Below are 17,818 nucleotides of genomic sequence, written 5' to 3' on the forward strand. Positions count from 1 at the left end.
ATTATGCACCAAGTAGATATTCTACAGCCCAAGAAAGATCGTCCTTCACCGCCCGACACGATGGATTCGACTTACTCCTCTCGACTTGAAGTAGTTCTTCGTTACCTTCTCAACGAACAAGGCACGGAGCATACGGCATGCCATTGCAAACATCATCACGACCGTGAATGGATCTTCGAGTCAGACACCTGGTCGCAATTGGAATATCTACGCCGGCTACTCTGCCAGCGGCCAGTATCACCTGGAATCCCAAGCGAAATCCAAGCTGATATCGATATAGTCATTGCATATCGAAACAGCCATCAGATTTTCACCTCCACCAAATCTATCACCCCCCGGGCCACTTTGGAGAACGGGCCTGAATCCAGCTGTGTCAATCTATCCTGCTGGAAAGGCGACATCACAGCGCTGACAGATGTCTCTGCGATTGTCAATGCAGCGAATAGTCAACTTCTAGGCTGTTTCCGCCCTGAACATCGCTGCATCGATAATGTCATCCACACTGCTGCAGGCCCTCGTCTTCGAGATGCATGCTACTCTCTCATGCAATCTCAAGGTTGTGATGAGCCAACTGGCTCAGCAAAAGTAACCCCGGGATTCCTCCTCCCAGCATCATGGGTGCTGCACACCGTGGGACCGCAATTGAATTCCGGAGAGAACCCTTCATCTCTCCACAAGAAGCAGCTAGCATCATGCTATACTTCTTGTTTAAACGCGGCGGAGTCACTAACCCCCTTACCAGATGGACGTAAAGTCGTCGTATTCTGTTGCATATCAACAGGTCTATTCGCATTTCCATCTGAGCTGGCTACCCAAATCGCCGTCAACACAGTGATATCCTGGTACACCGAACATTCAAAAACCACCATAACGGATATTATTTTCGACACATTTCTTGACAAAGACTACACTCTGTACGATGAAACACTATCCTACCAATCCAGAAACCTCTCAATCACCACACCACGACATCTGCCAACAAACTCCCAACTCTCCCCTCAAATCCTCAAAGCCCGAAACTGGCTCAATTCCGCAACACACCTCATTATTTCCGCCGGCGCGGGTCTTTCCGCCGCTACAGGTCTAGACTATACTTCTCCAACTCTCTTCACCACTCACTTCCCGGCCTTTCACTCAAAAGGGCTTCGCAAACTCTACGATGTCTTCGGTTACAAGAACTGGGACTCGGATCTTCAGAAATGGGGCTACTACTTCAAACACCTTGACATGGTCCGCTCGTGGCCTACTTCACCACTCTATGCGAATCTGCTCCAGTTAGTCTCTCGCTTTCGGAAGAACTATTTCGTTCGAACCACGAATGCAGATGGATTCTTCGTGAAGAATGGGTTTGATGCCAGGAGAGTGGCGACGCCGCAAGGCTCGTATAGATATTTACAATGTTTCAGGAAATGTAGACCCGATGCAGTCTTCGAAGCAATGGACTTTGTGGATAGAGGGTTGTCTTTCATTGATCCTGTGAGTCAATGTCTCACGGATGAAAGTTTCGTTCCGAGATGTAAATACTGTCAGGGGGAGGTCACGCTTTGTGTGCGGGGTGGGGGATATTTCAATGAGGGGCCTTTTGAGGAGATGGAGAGGGAGTATAAGGGATTTATTAAGGGCTTGCAGGAAATGAAAGGGGTGGATGTTGTTATTTTGGAGCTTGGGGTTGGGCTCAATACGCCTGGTGTGTTGAGATGGCCGAATGAGGATCTGGTTTCTGAGTCGGAAGGATTCAAGTTGATTCGGGTCGGGATGGATGCGTCGGGGTGTGCACCTTGGGAATTAGAGGAAGAAGGTAAAGCTGCCGGGATCACGGGGGATATCAAGGCTGTACTGGATGCTTTGATCTCCTGAGAATCGGGAGTTGTATGGATTGTATATGTTATGCAATAGTATTCTGGTGATTGTGAATGAAAGCATACATGATTCGTCAACATCGCTAGCCACAAGGCAGCATCATAGATACATTTCTAATTCAGTGAGACCCATTTTCCAGGCTTAGGTACTTTGCCTCCGCTCCACGGATACAGGCAATGTTTGCGCCGAGCTTGTTAATCGTCTCCATATACTCGTCGTAAGGGTCCGAGTCAAAGACAATACCGCCACCAGCCTGCAGGTAGGCAACGCCGTCCTTGACTAGCATCGTCCGCAGCGCAATGCATGTATCCATGGCACCGGGCTCCTCGCTTGATCCATCGCCGTTGGCAATGTTGTACCCAAAGTACCCGACGGCACCAGCATAGACACCACGCTTCTCACCCTCAAGCTCAGCGATAAGCTGCATCGCGCGAATCTTGGGAGCGCCGGAGACGGTACCGGCGGGGAAGATGGATCGGAAGGCGTCGAAGCGTGTCTTACCCGGTCGAAGAACACCAGAAACTTGTGAGACAAGGTGCTGCACGTGTGAGAACTTCTCCACAACCATCAACCGGTCGACTTGCGTGGTGATCGGGTCACAAACACGGTTCACGTCGTTACGGGCCAGGTCGACCAGCATGACGTGCTCGGCGCGATCCTTGAGACTGCTGCGGAGCTCGTCGGCAAGCGCTGTATCCTCTTCCAGGGTCTTACCACGCTTCACTGTTCCAGCGATAGGGTGGGTGATGATGCGGCCCCGCTCTTCCTTTACGAGGAGCTCGGGACTGGCGCCCACGAGCTGGAAGTCTTCGCAATCGATATAAAACAGATAAGGGGAAGGGTTGACGGTGCGAAGGTGGCGAAAGAGATTGTACGGGTGGAGAGAAGTGGGCCGAGACAGCCGTTGTGAAGGGACGGTTTGGAAGATATCGCCCTTGCCAATGTGCTCCTTCAGCTTCTTGACATGATTCTCGTAACCCTCCTGACCGATGTTTGAGGTGTACTCCTGGTTCTGGATGATAGGACCTTGAGGAGGCAGTGGTGTGCGGTCCTGAAGGAGTGTATCGATCGTCTTCTGAATAATCTGCTGACCCTTCTGGTATTCGGCTTCGATATCGGCACCGTTGCCCGGGATCGGGACATAGGTGATGACCTTGACGACCTGGAAGAAGTGGTCAAAGGCAACAATGGTGTCGAAGAGCATGAACATGGACTCTGGCACACCCAAAACATCCTTGACGGGCCGTGCGGTCTTGGGCTCGAAGTATCGGACACAGTCGTAGCCAACGTATCCGATGGCCCCGGCAGTCAGCGGAGGGGAGGATCAGTCCCGGGACTGTAGCAACGCGGAATTGGGAGAGTTCCTCCTCAAGGATAGGCAAGGGATCGGTCTCGGGGCCATGACCGGAACCTGTCTTGATGGTCTTTCTAGGGTCTGAACGAGGTTGTGAGTCAGGATACGCAGGGTTGTATAAAAACCGAATCACGCACCTGCGCCAACGAAACTGTATCTTCCAATAGTCTCCGTAGTCGCCGCACTCTCGTATAAAAAGGACAAACGCGACCTATAAGCCGGATCAGCCGTGCCACCAGGATTTCCCCCGCCTGCCCCGCAGGTCGTGGCATCCAAGACCGGCACTTACTTCTCCGCGATTTTGAGATATGCTAATGTCGGCGTCAAAAGGTCCGCAGGGATTGAAGCAGTCACAGGCAGGAGGTTCGGGGCGAATTGGGCGTTTCTCGACTTGGAGATGACCTCGCGCGCTGTCTCAAGCGACGGGACACAGGCGATCTGAGTCACATAATACGATTTAGCGATTTCCCGACAAGTGAAGAGTCAGTATGAAGCGCTAGAGCTATACATACCGAAGCTGCCATGCTGAGCTACTTTTACGGGACCAAAAGTAGAGAAAGGAAGAGTTAACTTCAAAGGGATTTGGCGGTGGGAAAAAGAGTCACTGTGGGGCTCTGGACGCGGGTTTCCGCTGGTTGACCGTAAACTCCGCAAGCATGGATGATGCTGAGTATATGGGCAGATCAGACGAGTCCAACAGAAATTGAGCTATGGTCCCTCAAAAAATACGATGAGCCGACACAAATAATGTCCATGCTTCAGTGAAGCGAAGGTCATATCCAGAAACACAAGCGCTAGGCGGTTATCGCTTATCGATAGCCCAATACCAGATGGTCGACACGTCCACAGAACGCCTTGCTTCATCTCACACCAACTCGCCAAAATCCACGCATGAATCTCACATGACGACGTTCGAGAGTGCCCCGGTAGCTCCCCCGATCCCGGGCTCCGAGACCGCCGAGTTGAGTGTGCCATCCTTGTCAGAGCGCTTGGCGGCTCTCGCACACCTTGCATCGGCATTGACATCGGCATCGACGGAGAGTGAGCACGAGGATGAAGCAGCACAATCAATCCACTCCCACCTCGATGCGATTGAAACCATCCTTCGCGACCCGCGTCCGGCGCTGTCGCGTGAGGTAGCAAAGTGTCGACCGGATGGTGTTTCGTACGGTAGATCGGATAGATCTCGCGCATCAAGTCTTTCGTCACAAGCCCCAAATCAGCATCGCAACGGCCCACAGATTGAGAATGGGTTCAATAAGACGGAGATGCTGGCGCAGCTGTCGACTCTGTTGATCGAGGTAAAAGGGCTGCATGCGCAGTTGGGAGAGCGTCGCAAGGAGACGAGTCAGATATGTGATCTGTACGAAGAGAGGTGTCGCGGGTTGGAAAGAAGAGTGGCTGAGTTGGAGCTGGAAGTCGTGGAATTGTAAGTTGCGCTTAGATGGCTTTCTAATTCATATAGATTTTTCAGTTATGTTAACATGCTTGTTTTGGCTATAGAAAATCAGACCTGGTCGAAGATGCCGTCGAGCTGGAAGGCATTCAGGGAACTATTCTTGGCCTCCAGACTTGGATCGATAGTCTCCAGGCGGAGCAAGTAATGCTTCGACGACAACGATACCTTGCGCAGCATAAGGCGCGACGGAAAAGATGGGCCAATGGCCAGAAAATTGGCGACTACGAAGATCTTGGAGCCGATACAAAGGTTGATGATATCCTGGAAGGTCTTGACGCGTGGATGCGTGGGCTGCGAGACGTGGAAGAGGGGTTCCGATCTCGGGCACGCGCACGACGCAAGAGACGAGAACGGAGACCGGACATGCTGGAGAAAATCTCCCGAACAGAGAAAGAAGACAGGGGTGCAAATGTAGATACCGATACTGGATTGTGGAGTAGAGCCCTTCCGGCCCAGCTTCTTTGAAGCTACGACGTTGTGAAAATTTGGACCAGTAGAAGTATTGATCATGCATTTTTTTTTGCGAGATTCACAAGGAAAAGGAAAATCCAGCTCATAATCACAGACCCCATAACGCAGTTGAAAGAAACAAGACCTATCGCCAGGATGCCGTACCGTTCGCCGTACCCAAGCTTGATACCAAGCAATGCATGCCGCCATGCATCTTCTAAATCACAAATTTATGTCCAGGGAAAATATGTAGAGGAAGGCGGGAAAGACGATGTGGAATATGGAGTTGTAGATGCCAGCCGTCTGCGGCCTTGGTGGACGGTGGACATATTCCCAACATCAAGCTCAAGGCCATGATTAGACGGTATTTACTTTGAGAACTGGATCTTTTTGTCACCAGAAGACTATGAGAATGACACCGAGCTTTCATTTGAAAAGGCCCGTATTCATTCCTAGCTTGTAGGTGGTCTGTTTTCAATTAGACCAATGCCGTGGCCGAGGATCTGGAGATTCCAATTCGTCGGTGACAGGGGAAGCGTTCATTGCGTCAAGCAATGCTTCCATGCAGTGAAGCTGGCAAAGCTTGTCACCGTTGCATGTTCACAATGGCCATCTGATCGGGGTTAGGAATGTGTCTTGATTTCTTGGTATTCAAGATGTAACTCACCTGATTTCCAAAGCCGTACGCAAGTTTTTTGCCATCGAAGTCCCATGACAAAGCGCAATCGGGATTCGTCGCTGTGTGTCCATTTTGTCCGTTTGTGTGCTCGGATTCTTCCTTGATTTCGTCGGAGCCGGGTGCAGTCCACGTAGATACAGGCTCGCCACCACGGTCTGCGTTCCAGATGAAGAGACGATGGTTGCTTACTGCACCCAGAGCATATCCATCCGGGGAGAAGCCGCCAGCAAGAGCAGGAAGAGAGGTGCCCAGGCGCAGGCGATGGACACGCTTGTACTGCTTCGATTCCAGATCCACTTGCCACACGTTGACATTGCCGTCGGTCGAATATGAGGCGATCGTGATTGTAGAGGTCCCTTTTTGTGATTGTGGTTGCGGACGGATGTCAATTCCTGTGATGAAGTCTTGGTGGGCGTTTTCAATGAGAATGTCGTGTGTGGGGATCCAGATGGCAAATTTCTCATGGCTGGCTGTGACTGCCACTGACTGAGTTTCTGTTTGTATACAGCGAATGAAGGTCCAGCCGGCCTCGGTGTTGGCGGACGGATAGGTCTTGGTGAGGCGGATATCTTGGTCAACATCGCATTGATAGACAGCCCCATTGCCACAGGCAAATGCTTGGTTGCGTCCACACCACGCCAAATCGTAAATATGGCTGTCGATGATTTGGGGTAGCGGGAATACATCTGGCCGGCGCTTGTCGTCCCAAAGGGCCAGTTCTGAGGTTCGGTCGTCCGATGCGACAATAGCTAGTTGCGGGCCATCTTCTGCCCAATGCAATCCACTAATCACCCGTGGAAGATCGGGCAATAGGTCCACCACATTGCCATCGGGATTGTACATGGTGACCGTTCCTTTCAAGTCCCGAATGGACGCCACAGCCAATTTAGCGCCGATGGCGTCCCACGCGACGGCTGAGACATAAGCGCCGCTACCCTTGAGATCCAGGAATCGGTTCTGCACTGGGTCTGATGCCTTGGAGAGCTTCCACAAACTGCAGAAGGTCTCGCCGGCTGCCACGAGCAGGTTCGAGTCCTGGGGATGCCAGGCCGTGGAGAGCACGTGATCGTCGGTCTGGAGCAAGGCGGTGTCGGGCGCCAAATCGGCGGCCTTGGCGGGGGAGATCTGGACGCCGACGCTGGGGCCGGTTGTCAGGATGGGTTCCTGAGGCACCTCTTCGGCCCCCATGCTCACATCTCCATCGCCATCCAGGCGGTCCGGGATCGGTGAACCCGCTTTACTTTCGGTTTCTTCGTCGACTTCCATTGCTTCTTCGCCATTCGCACCCTTGCCGGTCTGTTTGCCGGTCTCGACCGGGTGACCATTCGTCGCGCGGTCGCGAGACTCCGGCGCAACGGCTGGCTCAGGTTCAGGCTCATCGCGATTTTGCAAATCCCTTACGTCAAAAGGCTCAGGCCCGAAGAAATAGTCTGATGGTTTGGATGTGATAATATTTCCCTCCTGGAGACCTAGTGTTAGATACTCTTCTGTAGACGAGAGCTTGGAAGTGAAGCCCCGATTGGAAGGCCTGCTGGGTCACACCGAGTGTCGCGCGAACGTACCTTGTCAATGGAGGACTCCAAGTCGTGGTACTGCAGGCCCTTTTGGACCAGCGATACCAACGCATGGGTTTGAATGTGACGCGCAAAAGGCAGACTCTGCGGGTCAGGGTACCATGCGCGCTGCAGTGATACGGCGGCTTCACCGTGACCTGTCGGATGTTAGAGTGGGAAGCCGGGGATGGCGCCGGGGCATTGGACCGAGCTACTCACCTGCTTCTTGAAGATACCTGGGCGCGGGATTAGCGAAGACCTAGGCGGATGGAGAGAGATAGAGAGAGAGAGGGGAGAGAAACGTACCGCCATATTAAGTAGTTGACGTGATGCGATGTAAGGTCGGGGTGTGCCATGATTACATGTGCGACCACCTCCAGGTGGACATGCCAGAGAAGGCACTTCCGCAAGGGAAAGAGAAAATCAAAAGTGGAGTGCGGATGCGAGATGCGCGTCGAGGAACACGAGTCGGGAACGGAGTCCGGGAAAAAGTCAAGGAGGGGGGGGGGGATTAAAGTGCTGGTATAGGGTTCGGGGAGATGAAATCTCAGGGTCGAAACTCCGGGGTGAAGGGCAAGGGAGAGTCGGGCGGAGGCAAGTCGAAGGCTGAAAGTGGACAGTTGACGGTTGAAGGTTGAAGGTTGGACAAGAGTTGGAGCCGGGAAGGGAAGCTTAAGGCAAAGCCGGGGATCCAGGGTCGAGAGCCAGATCGATCGTGGAACACGAAACAGAGAAGTTCAAGATCGCGAAAGTGACACTCAAGCTTAAGCGCACCAGCCACTCAGAGAAGTGGGCTCCAAATCTCGAACTGCAGAGCAAATCCTCCCTGTGGCGCCCCAGGCCTTCCGTGTGAGACTCGCTTGTGGATCGGCGGACTAGGCACTTAAGCACTGACGATGGGCTGAGAACGAAGAATTTAGAGCCCAGGAATAAGCACTAGGAACTAAGGACCACGGACTAATAACTAACGACCAATGACTCCCGATACACGACTCAAGACTGAGGACTCAGGACTAAAAAAGTAGGGACTAAAAGACTTGTAAAAGGGACTTGCCACACGAAATGGCAGTTCACGACACCTGTTCGCACGGGGGAATTTCGGCCTTCAGTGCCCGGGTCTGCTGCATGCGACCCGATGCTCTGCAGTGAAAAGTGGAGCGGGGCCACTTCCCCATTTGGCTACATTCCTACAGATGTATCTCTAAGGCTAGAACACTCACCTTGGCTCTCCATAGCTCGTCTAGACATGACTGCTGCCCATTGTCCCTTTCTCTGGTGACCAATGATAGAGGGGGGAAAAAAGGTACCAGATTGAGCGCGCGCGAATCACGTATCAGATGAACCTCCTAAACGATAGCTCAAGAATGCCAACCCCCATAAGAATACCCATCAGTAATGAATCTGGTCCCAATGCGTCAAATTTGACCTATTCGTTTGCTCCACGAATGCATGATCCAAATTGTGGTATGGTCTCACATCTCGCACGGGTGTAGCATCCTGGCTCAGCCCTGTGTCATTGTCCGCCTTTCCAAGCCCGCGACCGCCCCCCCCCCCCAAATAACCTTGGAATACCTCACCCTCGACAACACGGTCCGACAAGCCTGCGGTCTCGCGCCCGCGAGACAAAATGCCGCTCCGAGTCAATATCCCTCCGGCTACTCGTATTTGTCTCATCATCTTGCTCGCCCTTTCCTTTCTTTACAACGTTGCCAGATGGCGACAACTTGACACCTCAGCTGGCAGCGTCCAGGCCACCCCGATCATTCCCTACCTTACGCTCGTTCCCTCTTTCTTCTACTACTACCCGTGGACGCTCGTCACGGCCACTTTTGTCGAGCAGAATATCTTCACCGTCGTTCTGAACGCGACGACAATCTTCTATGGGGGAAAGTATCTCGAGCGCGCGTGGGGTTCCCGCGAGTTCAGCAAGTTTATTGCCGCCGTCACTGTGATCCCCAATGCCGTGATCGTTCCGATCTACCTCATCTGGAGTGCTGTCGGAGGTTCTCCAAGCATAGGGTAAGATTTTGTACCAATCAATGAGACTCTCGGAGCTGACTGTTTTTTTCCGTCGCAGCCTCACCCAGATCTGCGGGGGTGTGGCCATCCAGGCCTCCTTCCTTGTCGCTTTCAAGCAGCTCGTCCCCGAGCACACAGTCACTATCTTCAAGGGTCTGATCAAGATGCGCGTGAAACACTTCCCGGCTCTATTTTTGCTCCTCAACACCCTCAGTGGCATCTTGATTGGAACAGATACCGCTGCCTTCTTGGGTTGGCTGGGTCTCCTGACTAGCTGGACCTATCTCCGATTCTACAAGCAGCAGCCCGATCTCACTGGAACTTCGACGAATGGCCTCGGAATCAAGGGCGACGCCAGCGAGACCTTTGCTTTTGCCTGCCTATTCCCCGATGTGATGCAGCCACCGATCGCCTTCGTTGCCGATCAGGTTTATGCACTTTTGGTGGCCATGAGAATATTGAGACCGTTTTCCGAGGATGATATTGCTTCTGGAAACCAGCAGGTGCTAGCCCGAGGCGAAGCTGGTCTCCCAACCCTCCTGAGCCAGCGCGGTGGAGGCTCGCGAGGTGCCGGCAAACGCGAAGAGGCCGAACGGAGACGCGCTTTGGCCCTCAAGGCTTTGGACCAGCGCCTTCAAGCGGCATCTGTAGGACGCTCACAAGCCGGCACGTCAATATTTGTCGAGCCGTCAGCTCAACCGCTGTCAGCACCTGCTGGCCAGAGCATGCTGGGTGAAACCAGCTATAATCCAGAAAATGCATAAATAAGGCATAAATTTATCAGGAGTTGTCGGGTGTTTTGGGACTTACCAAGATTTTGGACATATCAGCATGCATAGCAGGACGGTCAGCTTGACGAGCCTGCATTGATGCTCTCGTCTTTCTTCTGATGTATATTGCCTATCCATATTTTGTTTGGTTCTCTCTTCAAATGGCCCACTTGAGCCCATGTGTGATGTCTTTCGGTCACCTTTTCTTCCTCCGTTCAGCATATGTATTCTTCTACGCTCGAACTTCTTCCTGCTCGAACTTCTTCCTCAGCTCTATACCAAACGTCGAGCATTGAAATCCAAGTCTCTTCAAAGTTCAATGCATCTTTTCCAATGCTCTAATTTGATATTCCACAAAAATACATGGTCGTAAGGAAAATTAAAAACAAAAGATGCTATATGCTACAGGTGGCTCCTTTCACCGAGGAGCCAGGGAATGGACCGACAGCAACAGAGGTCCTCTTAAACCGTCTTAAGCTTCTCAACCTCACCACGCGCCTCAGCAAGCATCCGCTCCTGATCCTTCTTCGCCTGCCGCATGGCCTGTATACGCTCACGGTCTCCAACCGCCTTCTCTGCAATAGCCTTCAATTTCTTCGCCTCCTCCTGATCAGCCTCAGAAGCAGGAACATCCTCAGCACCAGTAGACGCCTGCACGCGACTCCAGATCTCCTCCCATGTCAAATTCTTCAAGTCCACCACGGCAGTCTTCTCATTGGCCTCCGGGGCTGGCGCGTGCTTATCGGTGACTTGGTTCTTGCCTGCGACGGCGCTCGCTGTGCTGCTCAACCGCTCGGCGAAGTAAATTGTCAATGCGGCCGGTCCGGCTTGGTCTTCTGTTTGTTGTACTGTCATTCGGACACCCGGGTTGTGGTACTTCAAGCGGGGGAGGCATTTGCGCCAGAAGTGACGAGCGCCTTGGTGGCCGCCATAGATCTTTTGCGCGTATGTGAGGTGTAGGCGGGTGACGGCTGGGAATTCTTTGCTGGCGGTGGCCAAGGTTGGGAAGATGGCGGCGCCGGTGCCGACCCGGACTTCGAGCATCTGTGGATACTGAGTAAGTATACGTGGTCATATGAAGGCTGGTGAATCTGGGCGTGTATAAATACGCCGGGGGTCAGGGAATCCGGGCTATAAGGGTTGGGGGAGAATATTGGGAAACATGGGAGAAATTACCCTCTGAAGAGAACAAGCACGCAATGTTAGCCATTTTGGTTTCCAATTAAAGTGAGAACCCGTAGCAAGGGGCAAGCAGGACAACTTACGGTCTTCAACTTCCGCATCCGCTTAAAAAGGTTCACCATGATGGCAAGTGTCGCGCAGGGACGGGCCTTGATACGGGGTTTGTGGTGGTGATTGGAGGTTTTTTCAAGGATGTAGCAGTCAACACACTGCTCAATGGCCTCACGGAGAGCTTAGGATGTGTTTTTGATGATTCGGGGAAATTTGTTGCGGAAACTCTTTGCGCTGCGAAGTCTCCGTGATATCGGTCACGTGACGTCTGATAGTGTCTGGCACATTTGCCAAGTTTCGCATCGCAGGAATAATGGTCATACGTAGAATTCAATTACTCTCGACGATGATCGATCTTCTTTTAATTTTAATACCCATAGCTGAGACGGAGTTCATGGGTACTAAATGACTGCAATCCCTCAATATGATGTAGCACGTGCCGTAAATTACATCTCATCAATACGCCAGAATTACAATACTGACTCACAATTCCATTTGACGGTTTTATATCCACCCCGCGGTCTTTCGTTCTATGCCCCTCGGGACTCTTGCAATCAAGGTATAACTTTTGCAGAGAACATCATGGCAGCCGCCGCCGCCGCGTCTGCTGCGCTCGATCCGAGCAACGGCACGAAAAACACCTTGAAATTGGAAAATGTTCATCTGCCCCTCCCCCTCCGTTGCTTTCCCGATTTTTTTTTTGGGTTTCCCCATGCTAACTAAATTTACCCCCAGACCGAGAAGCGCGACTCTCTGATCGCAATTGAGAAGAAATACCAGGCGCAATGGAAGAAGGACAAGGTCTTCGAGGTCGACGCCCCCTCCTTCGACGAGGTGCCCCAGGGCTCCATGTCCGCCGCCGAGCTGCGTGAGAAGCACCCCAAATTCTTCGGTACTATGGCCTACCCCTACATGAACGGTACTCTCCACGCCGGTCACAGTTTCACTGCCAGCAAGGTCGAGTTCATGACCGGTTTTGCCCGCATGGAGGGCAAGCGTGCCCTCTTCCCCCTCGGTTTCCACTGCACTGGTATGCCCATCAAAGCCTGTGCCGATAAGTTGCGTGACGAGGTGAAGTGGTTCGGTCAAAACTTTGAGGGCTACAAGGAGGCAGAGGAGGCTGCCACTCCTGCAGCGCCTACCCAGGAGTCCAAGCCGGAGGTCAAGGAGCAGGCCGAGAAGTTCTCTGGAAAGAAGAGCAAGGCTGCTGCCAAGACCGTAAAGATGAAGTACCAGTTCCAGATCATGCTGGCTATTGGTGTCCCTCTCGAGGATATTCACAAGTTCGCTGATGCCAACCACTGGCTCCACCACTTCCCTCCTCTCGCCATCCGTGATCTCGACAGCATGGGTGCTCGTGTCGACTGGCGCAGACAGTTCGTTACTACTGACGCCAACCCTTACTACGATGCCTTCGTTCGCTGGCAGATGAACCGCCTCCACGAGCTGGGCAAGATTATGTACGGTAGTCGTTACACCATCTACTCGCCTAAGGATGGCCAGCCCTGCATGGACCACGACCGCACTGAGGGTGAGGGTGTTGGACCCCAGGAGTACACTGCCCTTAAGCTCCAGGTCAAAGAGTGGTCTCCCAAGTTGGCTGAGGCCATCAAGGGTAAGATTGAGGATGACGCCAAGGTCTACTTTGTTCCCGCTACTCTGCGTCCCGAGACCATGTACGGCCAGACCAACTGCTTTGTTGGTCCTAAGATCAAATATGGATTGTTCAAGCTGAAAGAGAAGGAGTACATTGTTGTGACCAAGCGTGCTGCCTGGAACATGGCTTTCCAAGGTCACTTCTTTGACAATGATAACTTCCCCAAGACCCAGGACCAGCTGCCTATGGTCTATGAGGCTCCTGGCTCTGACTTCGTTGGTACTCTTATCAACGCTCCCTCTCTCTCCACACCGAGGGTGTCTACATTCTGCCCATGGAGAGTGTCTCTGCTTCCAAGGGTACGGGTGTTGTGACTTCCGTCCCCTCAGACAGCCCCGACGACTATGCTACTCTGATGGATCTGCAGAAGAAGGCCGATTTCTACGGCATCAAGAAAGAGTGGGCCGAGAAGGAGATTCACCCTTTGATTGATACTCCCACCTACGGCAACCTGACTGCACCTACCCTGGTCAAGCAGCTGAAGATCAACTCTCCTAAGGACGTGACCCAGCTTGCTCAGGCCAAGGACCTCGCCTACATGGAGGGTTTCTACAAGGGCACCATGCTGGTTGGCGAGTTCAAGGGCGAGCCTGTGAGCGAGGCTAAGGACAAGGTTCGCAAGTCCCTTTACGACAGCGGCGATGCCTTCCCCTTCGCCGACCCTATGGGCAAGGTTGTCAGCCGCAGTGGAGATGACTGCGTTGTCGCCTACCTCGGTCAATGGTTCTTGAACTACGGCGAGAACGACGCTAAGTGGCAGGCTGATACCCTGAACCACGTTGTCAACGACCTCAACACTTACTCGCCTGAGGCCCAGCACGGTTTCGAGAAGAACTTGTCCTGGCTCAACCGCTGGGCTTGTGCCCGTACTTACGGTCTGGGATCTCAGCTTCCCTGGGACAAGCAGTTCCTGGTTGAGTCTCTGTCCGACAGCACTGTCTACATGGCCTACTACACCATTGCCCACCTTCTGCACGGTGACCGCTACGGAAAGACTGTCGGTTCCCTGAACGTGACTGCTGAACAGATGACGGATGAAGTCTGGGACTACGTTTTCTGCCGTCGGGAAATCAGCGATGAGCTTGTTTCTAAGACTGGTATCAGCAAGGAGGCTCTGCAGAAGATGCGCCGCGAGTTTGAGTACTGGTACCCGCTGGATGTCCGTGTCTCCGGCAAGGACCTGATCCAGAACCACTTGACCTTCTTCCTGTACATTCACGTCGCTCTCTTCCCCAAGGAGTACTGGCCCCGTGGTATCCGTGCCAACGGCCACTTGCTGTTGAACGGAGAGAAGATGAGTAAAAGTACTGGTAACTTCCTCACTCTGAAGGATTCCGTCGACAAGTTTGGCGCCGACGCTACCCGTATCGCTTTCGCCGATGCCGGTGACAGCATTGAGGATGCCAACTTCGAGGAGTCTGTTGCCAACAGCAACATTCTGCGTCTGTACACTCTCAAGGATTGGATTGAGGAGATCTCCAAAGACGAGACTCTCCGCACCGGCCCTGCTGATGCCTTCGCCGACCAGCTTTTTGACAACGAGCTCAACGCTCTGGTCCGCGAAACCCAGAAGCACTACCGCGAGTATGTCGTATATCATTAAAACTCGATTTGCAATTGTCCGCTAACCCATATTTAGCACTGATTTCAAGCTTGCCCTGAAGTCTGGTCTCTACGACTTCACAAGTGCCCGCGACAGCTACCGTGAGATGGCCACTGCCGCCGGTGTTGGTATGCACAAGGACGTTGTTGGGCGCTACATCGAGCTGCAGGCTCTCATGCTTGCCCCTATTGCTCCTCACTGGGCCGAATACGTCTGGCTTGAGGTTCTCAAGAAGGTAAGCCTCGCATCCTCCGCCATCTGGAAAAAAGGACACATCTAACATCATCCAGAACTCGTCCATCCACCACGCCAAGTTCCCCACTGTGCCCGAGTCCTCGCCCGAGTTGACTGCTGCCCAGCAATACGTCCGCGGCACCTCCTCGAGCATTCTCTCTTCCGAGGCCATGTTCGTCAAGCGCCTGTCCAAGGGAAAGACCGTGAACTTCAACCCCCGCGACCCCAAGAAGCTCACCATCTACGCCGCCAAGAAGTTCCCCGCTTGGCAGGAGAAGTACATCGACCTCGTCCGTGAGGCCTTCGACGGCCTCAACCTCACCTTCAATGACAAGGAGCTCAACGGCAAGGTCGGCAAGCTTGGCGAGATGAAGAAGGCCATGCCCTTTGTTCAGACTCTCAAGCGTCGTCTGGTGCAGGCCCGTGAGGACCCCTCGACAGTCTTTGAGCGCAAGCTGCCCTTTGATGAGTTCGCTGTCCTCGCTAAGATGGTCGATGGTCTGAAGCGCACTGCTGGATACAAGGAGGTTGAGATCGTCGCCCTTGACGAGGGCGGTAAGTCTGGCGAGGTTGTTGGTACTGGTGAGAAGCGGGAGGGTCTCTCGGCTGAGAATGCAGTCCCTGGAAACCCTACCTTCCAGTTCTCCAACGTTGCTGCTTAGATCTGGTCATTCTAGGGCGTAAATGATCTTTCTATAGTTAAAGAGTCATGTTTGATGAGCTTATGCTTAAAAAGAATAAATGCATTTCATGGTTCTAGTCTTTCGCAACAGGGTTGAGCGTAGCTTTGTATCTAAAACTCCTTCGAACGGAAATTACCAAAATTAAATTAAACACTTTGGAGGCATCATCGTCCGAGGTCTACTCGTGATCGGCAATTTCAAAATCAAGCCGCGGGCCTCAGAACACTCAACAGTCTGTAACAGGAATCCTAGAATTAGCAATGATCGACAAATTGAGTGAAACCTCGCAAGAAATGATAATACTAGCCTTCTGAGTCCTTCCTTCAACGCACTCTCCTCCTGTGAAAACACCAATCTGAACCATCCTGCATCTTTCCCGTGCTCTTCACCAGGATGCAAAAAGACACCAGCCTCAACGAATTTCTCCCGCAAGGGCGAATTCCTGTTCTCGGGTAGTATGACCGTCGGGCAAAAAAGGCGATAGATCAACGTAGATGAAGAATCCGGCATTCCTAAAGTCATAAGCGAATATCCTGGGTAATGGTGTGTGTTGACCTACCCTCTCTTGGCGTACTTGATCCCAGCCTGGTCGAGGGTCGATGTAGTCAATTTGTAGCGTGCCGCTAGCACTTCTCTTGTCTTGGCAGTGAAGCTTTCGACAAAGGCTTGGTCTTCTAGAATGGCCATTCCGATTGTGACGGCCGCCTGAGATGGGGTGTGGAATCGCCTGCCCGGACTTAGCTTGACTGCTCATGTATAGCAATAACAAAATTAAGCTCATAGATCATTGAGCGTAATACTTACGAAGACATCTTGCATGCTAGGCGCAGTTGCTCATTTTGAGTGACCAAGAATCCAAGGCGAAGGCCACCAGAGGCAAAGTCCTTTGATAGTCAGTGTCATTGGAGTTATTTGGGAACAGTGTTCTTTCCAACCTTGCTGAAGCCGTACAAAACATGCACAAGATTAGGGTCTATGAGGCCCTTCAAATCCAAAGAAAGAATTGACGTAAACGGAACAGCGTCCGGATCACCGCTCTCAAAGATACAGGACGCATAAACCTCGTCACTGATAAGATGAAGCTTGTGCCTGTCGCAGAATCGGGCAATGTGCTTCAACGTCTTGATCGGATAGCAGCGGCCTGGTGGCACGTCGAAATAAGCACCTAGCCATATCTTCGACGAGACTTGTAAAAAGTAGACCAACTTACCGACAGGGTTATGAGGGTTTACGAGAAGAACCGCCCGAATAACCACTCCACGCTTTTTGGCATCCCCTAAAGCCTGCTCATACTTCTCCACAGCATCAGGCGTGAACGCCATATCCGTGTCCGTGTCGGCATATACAATTTCAACACCTGCTTCAATGCCATAATCTAACTCGAAGCGACCGTATACTGGCCTGTTGACGAGTATACCTTCACCCGGTGCTGCGAGGTTGAAGCCTAACATGCTACCCAATGAAGTTGGGCAGTCAGCGATGAGAACATGTTCTGGGTTGATTGATGTAAGTGAGTTCAGAGCTTTACTCATGTGAGTGGCTGCGATACTAGGGAGCCGGGCGTTGGACGCTGTGGTGGAGCGGTAGCTTATGGAGTCCAATGTAAACACGACCTAGGATATGTTAATGTTTTATCACAGAGAGTAATATCAGTTTGTCGATACTTTCTCGTTAATGAACTGAACAATTTCTGCCCTCATCGGTCTCTGACGTCTTGTTAGTGTTGTTTCTTGCCAGAGGGTGATAGGTACATGCGTTCTCTGCCAATCCAAAAGAAATGAGCCCCTTTGGATTCGTTTCGTGGTCATAGTCTGGCGTAGGTGCAAATCGCCAGGGGCGACCAAGCTGCTCGATGTTTTTGAGTGCACGCGACGATAGCATTTCGGCTTTGCAGCGCGTCAATTGTCAGAGACAGTACTCGATGCGGAAGCGGTGACGATACCTAGATGAACCAAATACTCTCCTTATCTAATCTTTGGTACCCAATTGGGGAATTATGTGCAATGGAGATGTAAACAGATGTTTGAAAACACGTTGAAAAGTCTGTTATCTTCTGGACGCGGTGGAGCGTTGGGGATGTAAGACGCAAGGTACCTAAACCGGAGCCGGGCGAGATTCCCCACAGCGGGAGACCACGCCCTTCGGACACATGCTGACGAGTATGGCACAGAATAAGCCCTGAGAAACAATTTTGGCAAAGGAGATTGATATATAGATACACAAGATGTTTGTAAAAAGTAAACGCCACGCTATGCCACCTAGTA

At 52.2% G+C, this 17,818-nt stretch overlaps 8 protein-coding genes across 8 annotated transcripts; 4 read left to right on the plus strand and 4 right to left on the minus strand.

Annotated features, from left to right (window-relative positions):
* Nucleotides 1–60: 60 nt before the first annotated feature.
* Nucleotides 61–1,857, plus strand: N7477_010052 (uncharacterized protein; the record flags this gene model as incomplete). The annotated part of the gene is made up of 1 exon (XM_056971713.1): nucleotides 61–1,857. The coding sequence occupies one exon, from the start codon at nucleotides 61–63 to the stop codon at nucleotides 1,855–1,857; it is 1,797 nt and encodes a 598-aa protein (XP_056818692.1).
* Nucleotides 1,858–1,978: 121 nt separating this feature from the next.
* On the minus strand, nucleotides 1,979–3,738 carry trpE (anthranilate synthase TRP2; the record flags this gene model as incomplete). Its single annotated transcript, XM_056971714.1, has 5 exons — nucleotides 1,979–3,118; nucleotides 3,198–3,295; nucleotides 3,352–3,425; nucleotides 3,504–3,652; nucleotides 3,727–3,738. The coding sequence occupies 5 exons, from the start codon at nucleotides 3,736–3,738 to the stop codon at nucleotides 1,979–1,981; spliced, it is 1,473 nt and encodes a 490-aa protein (XP_056818693.1).
* Nucleotides 3,739–4,044: 306 nt separating this feature from the next.
* On the plus strand, nucleotides 4,045–5,138 carry N7477_010054 (uncharacterized protein; the record flags this gene model as incomplete). Its single annotated transcript, XM_056971715.1, has 2 exons — nucleotides 4,045–4,643; nucleotides 4,718–5,138. The coding sequence occupies 2 exons, from the start codon at nucleotides 4,045–4,047 to the stop codon at nucleotides 5,136–5,138; spliced, it is 1,020 nt and encodes a 339-aa protein (XP_056818694.1).
* A 571-nt stretch (nucleotides 5,139–5,709) lies between these two features.
* N7477_010055 (WD40 repeat domain-containing protein) lies at nucleotides 5,710–7,711 on the minus strand (the record flags this gene model as incomplete). The annotated part of the gene is made up of 4 exons (XM_056971716.1): nucleotides 5,710–7,263; nucleotides 7,365–7,513; nucleotides 7,575–7,591; nucleotides 7,662–7,711. The coding sequence occupies 4 exons, from the start codon at nucleotides 7,709–7,711 to the stop codon at nucleotides 5,710–5,712; spliced, it is 1,770 nt and encodes a 589-aa protein (XP_056818695.1).
* Nucleotides 7,712–8,982: 1,271 nt separating this feature from the next.
* Nucleotides 8,983–10,138, plus strand: N7477_010056 (uncharacterized protein; the record flags this gene model as incomplete). The annotated part of the gene is made up of 2 exons (XM_056971717.1): nucleotides 8,983–9,374; nucleotides 9,433–10,138. The coding sequence occupies 2 exons, from the start codon at nucleotides 8,983–8,985 to the stop codon at nucleotides 10,136–10,138; spliced, it is 1,098 nt and encodes a 365-aa protein (XP_056818696.1).
* A 468-nt stretch (nucleotides 10,139–10,606) lies between these two features.
* Nucleotides 10,607–11,448, minus strand: N7477_010057 (mitochondrial 54S ribosomal protein mL61; the record flags this gene model as incomplete). Its single annotated transcript, XM_056971718.1, has 2 exons — nucleotides 10,607–11,188; nucleotides 11,410–11,448. The coding sequence occupies 2 exons, from the start codon at nucleotides 11,446–11,448 to the stop codon at nucleotides 10,607–10,609; spliced, it is 621 nt and encodes a 206-aa protein (XP_056818697.1).
* A 511-nt stretch (nucleotides 11,449–11,959) lies between these two features.
* On the plus strand, nucleotides 11,960–15,533 carry N7477_010058 (leucine--tRNA ligase CDC60; the record flags this gene model as incomplete). Its single annotated transcript, XM_056971719.1, has 5 exons — nucleotides 11,960–12,034; nucleotides 12,113–13,249; nucleotides 13,291–14,618; nucleotides 14,674–14,872; nucleotides 14,928–15,533. 5 exons carry the CDS (start codon nucleotides 11,960–11,962, stop codon nucleotides 15,531–15,533), a joined length of 3,345 nt encoding a protein of 1,114 aa, XP_056818698.1.
* Nucleotides 15,534–15,966: 433 nt separating this feature from the next.
* On the minus strand, nucleotides 15,967–17,440 carry N7477_010059 (uncharacterized protein; the record flags this gene model as incomplete). Its single annotated transcript, XM_056971720.1, has 5 exons — nucleotides 15,967–16,066; nucleotides 16,114–16,281; nucleotides 16,359–16,438; nucleotides 16,490–17,167; nucleotides 17,219–17,440. Coding segments are annotated over 5 exons (1,248 nt in total), but the record flags the coding sequence as incomplete, so codon positions are not given.
* Nucleotides 17,441–17,818: the final 378 nt, after the last annotated feature.

This window comes from Penicillium maclennaniae (assembly GCF_028827695.1).
Source record: "Penicillium maclennaniae strain IBT 15551 chromosome Unknown utg000008l:1.0-3552695.0:1.0-3555053.0, whole genome shotgun sequence".
NCBI classification, from domain to species: Eukaryota; Fungi; Ascomycota; class Eurotiomycetes; order Eurotiales; family Aspergillaceae; genus Penicillium; species Penicillium maclennaniae.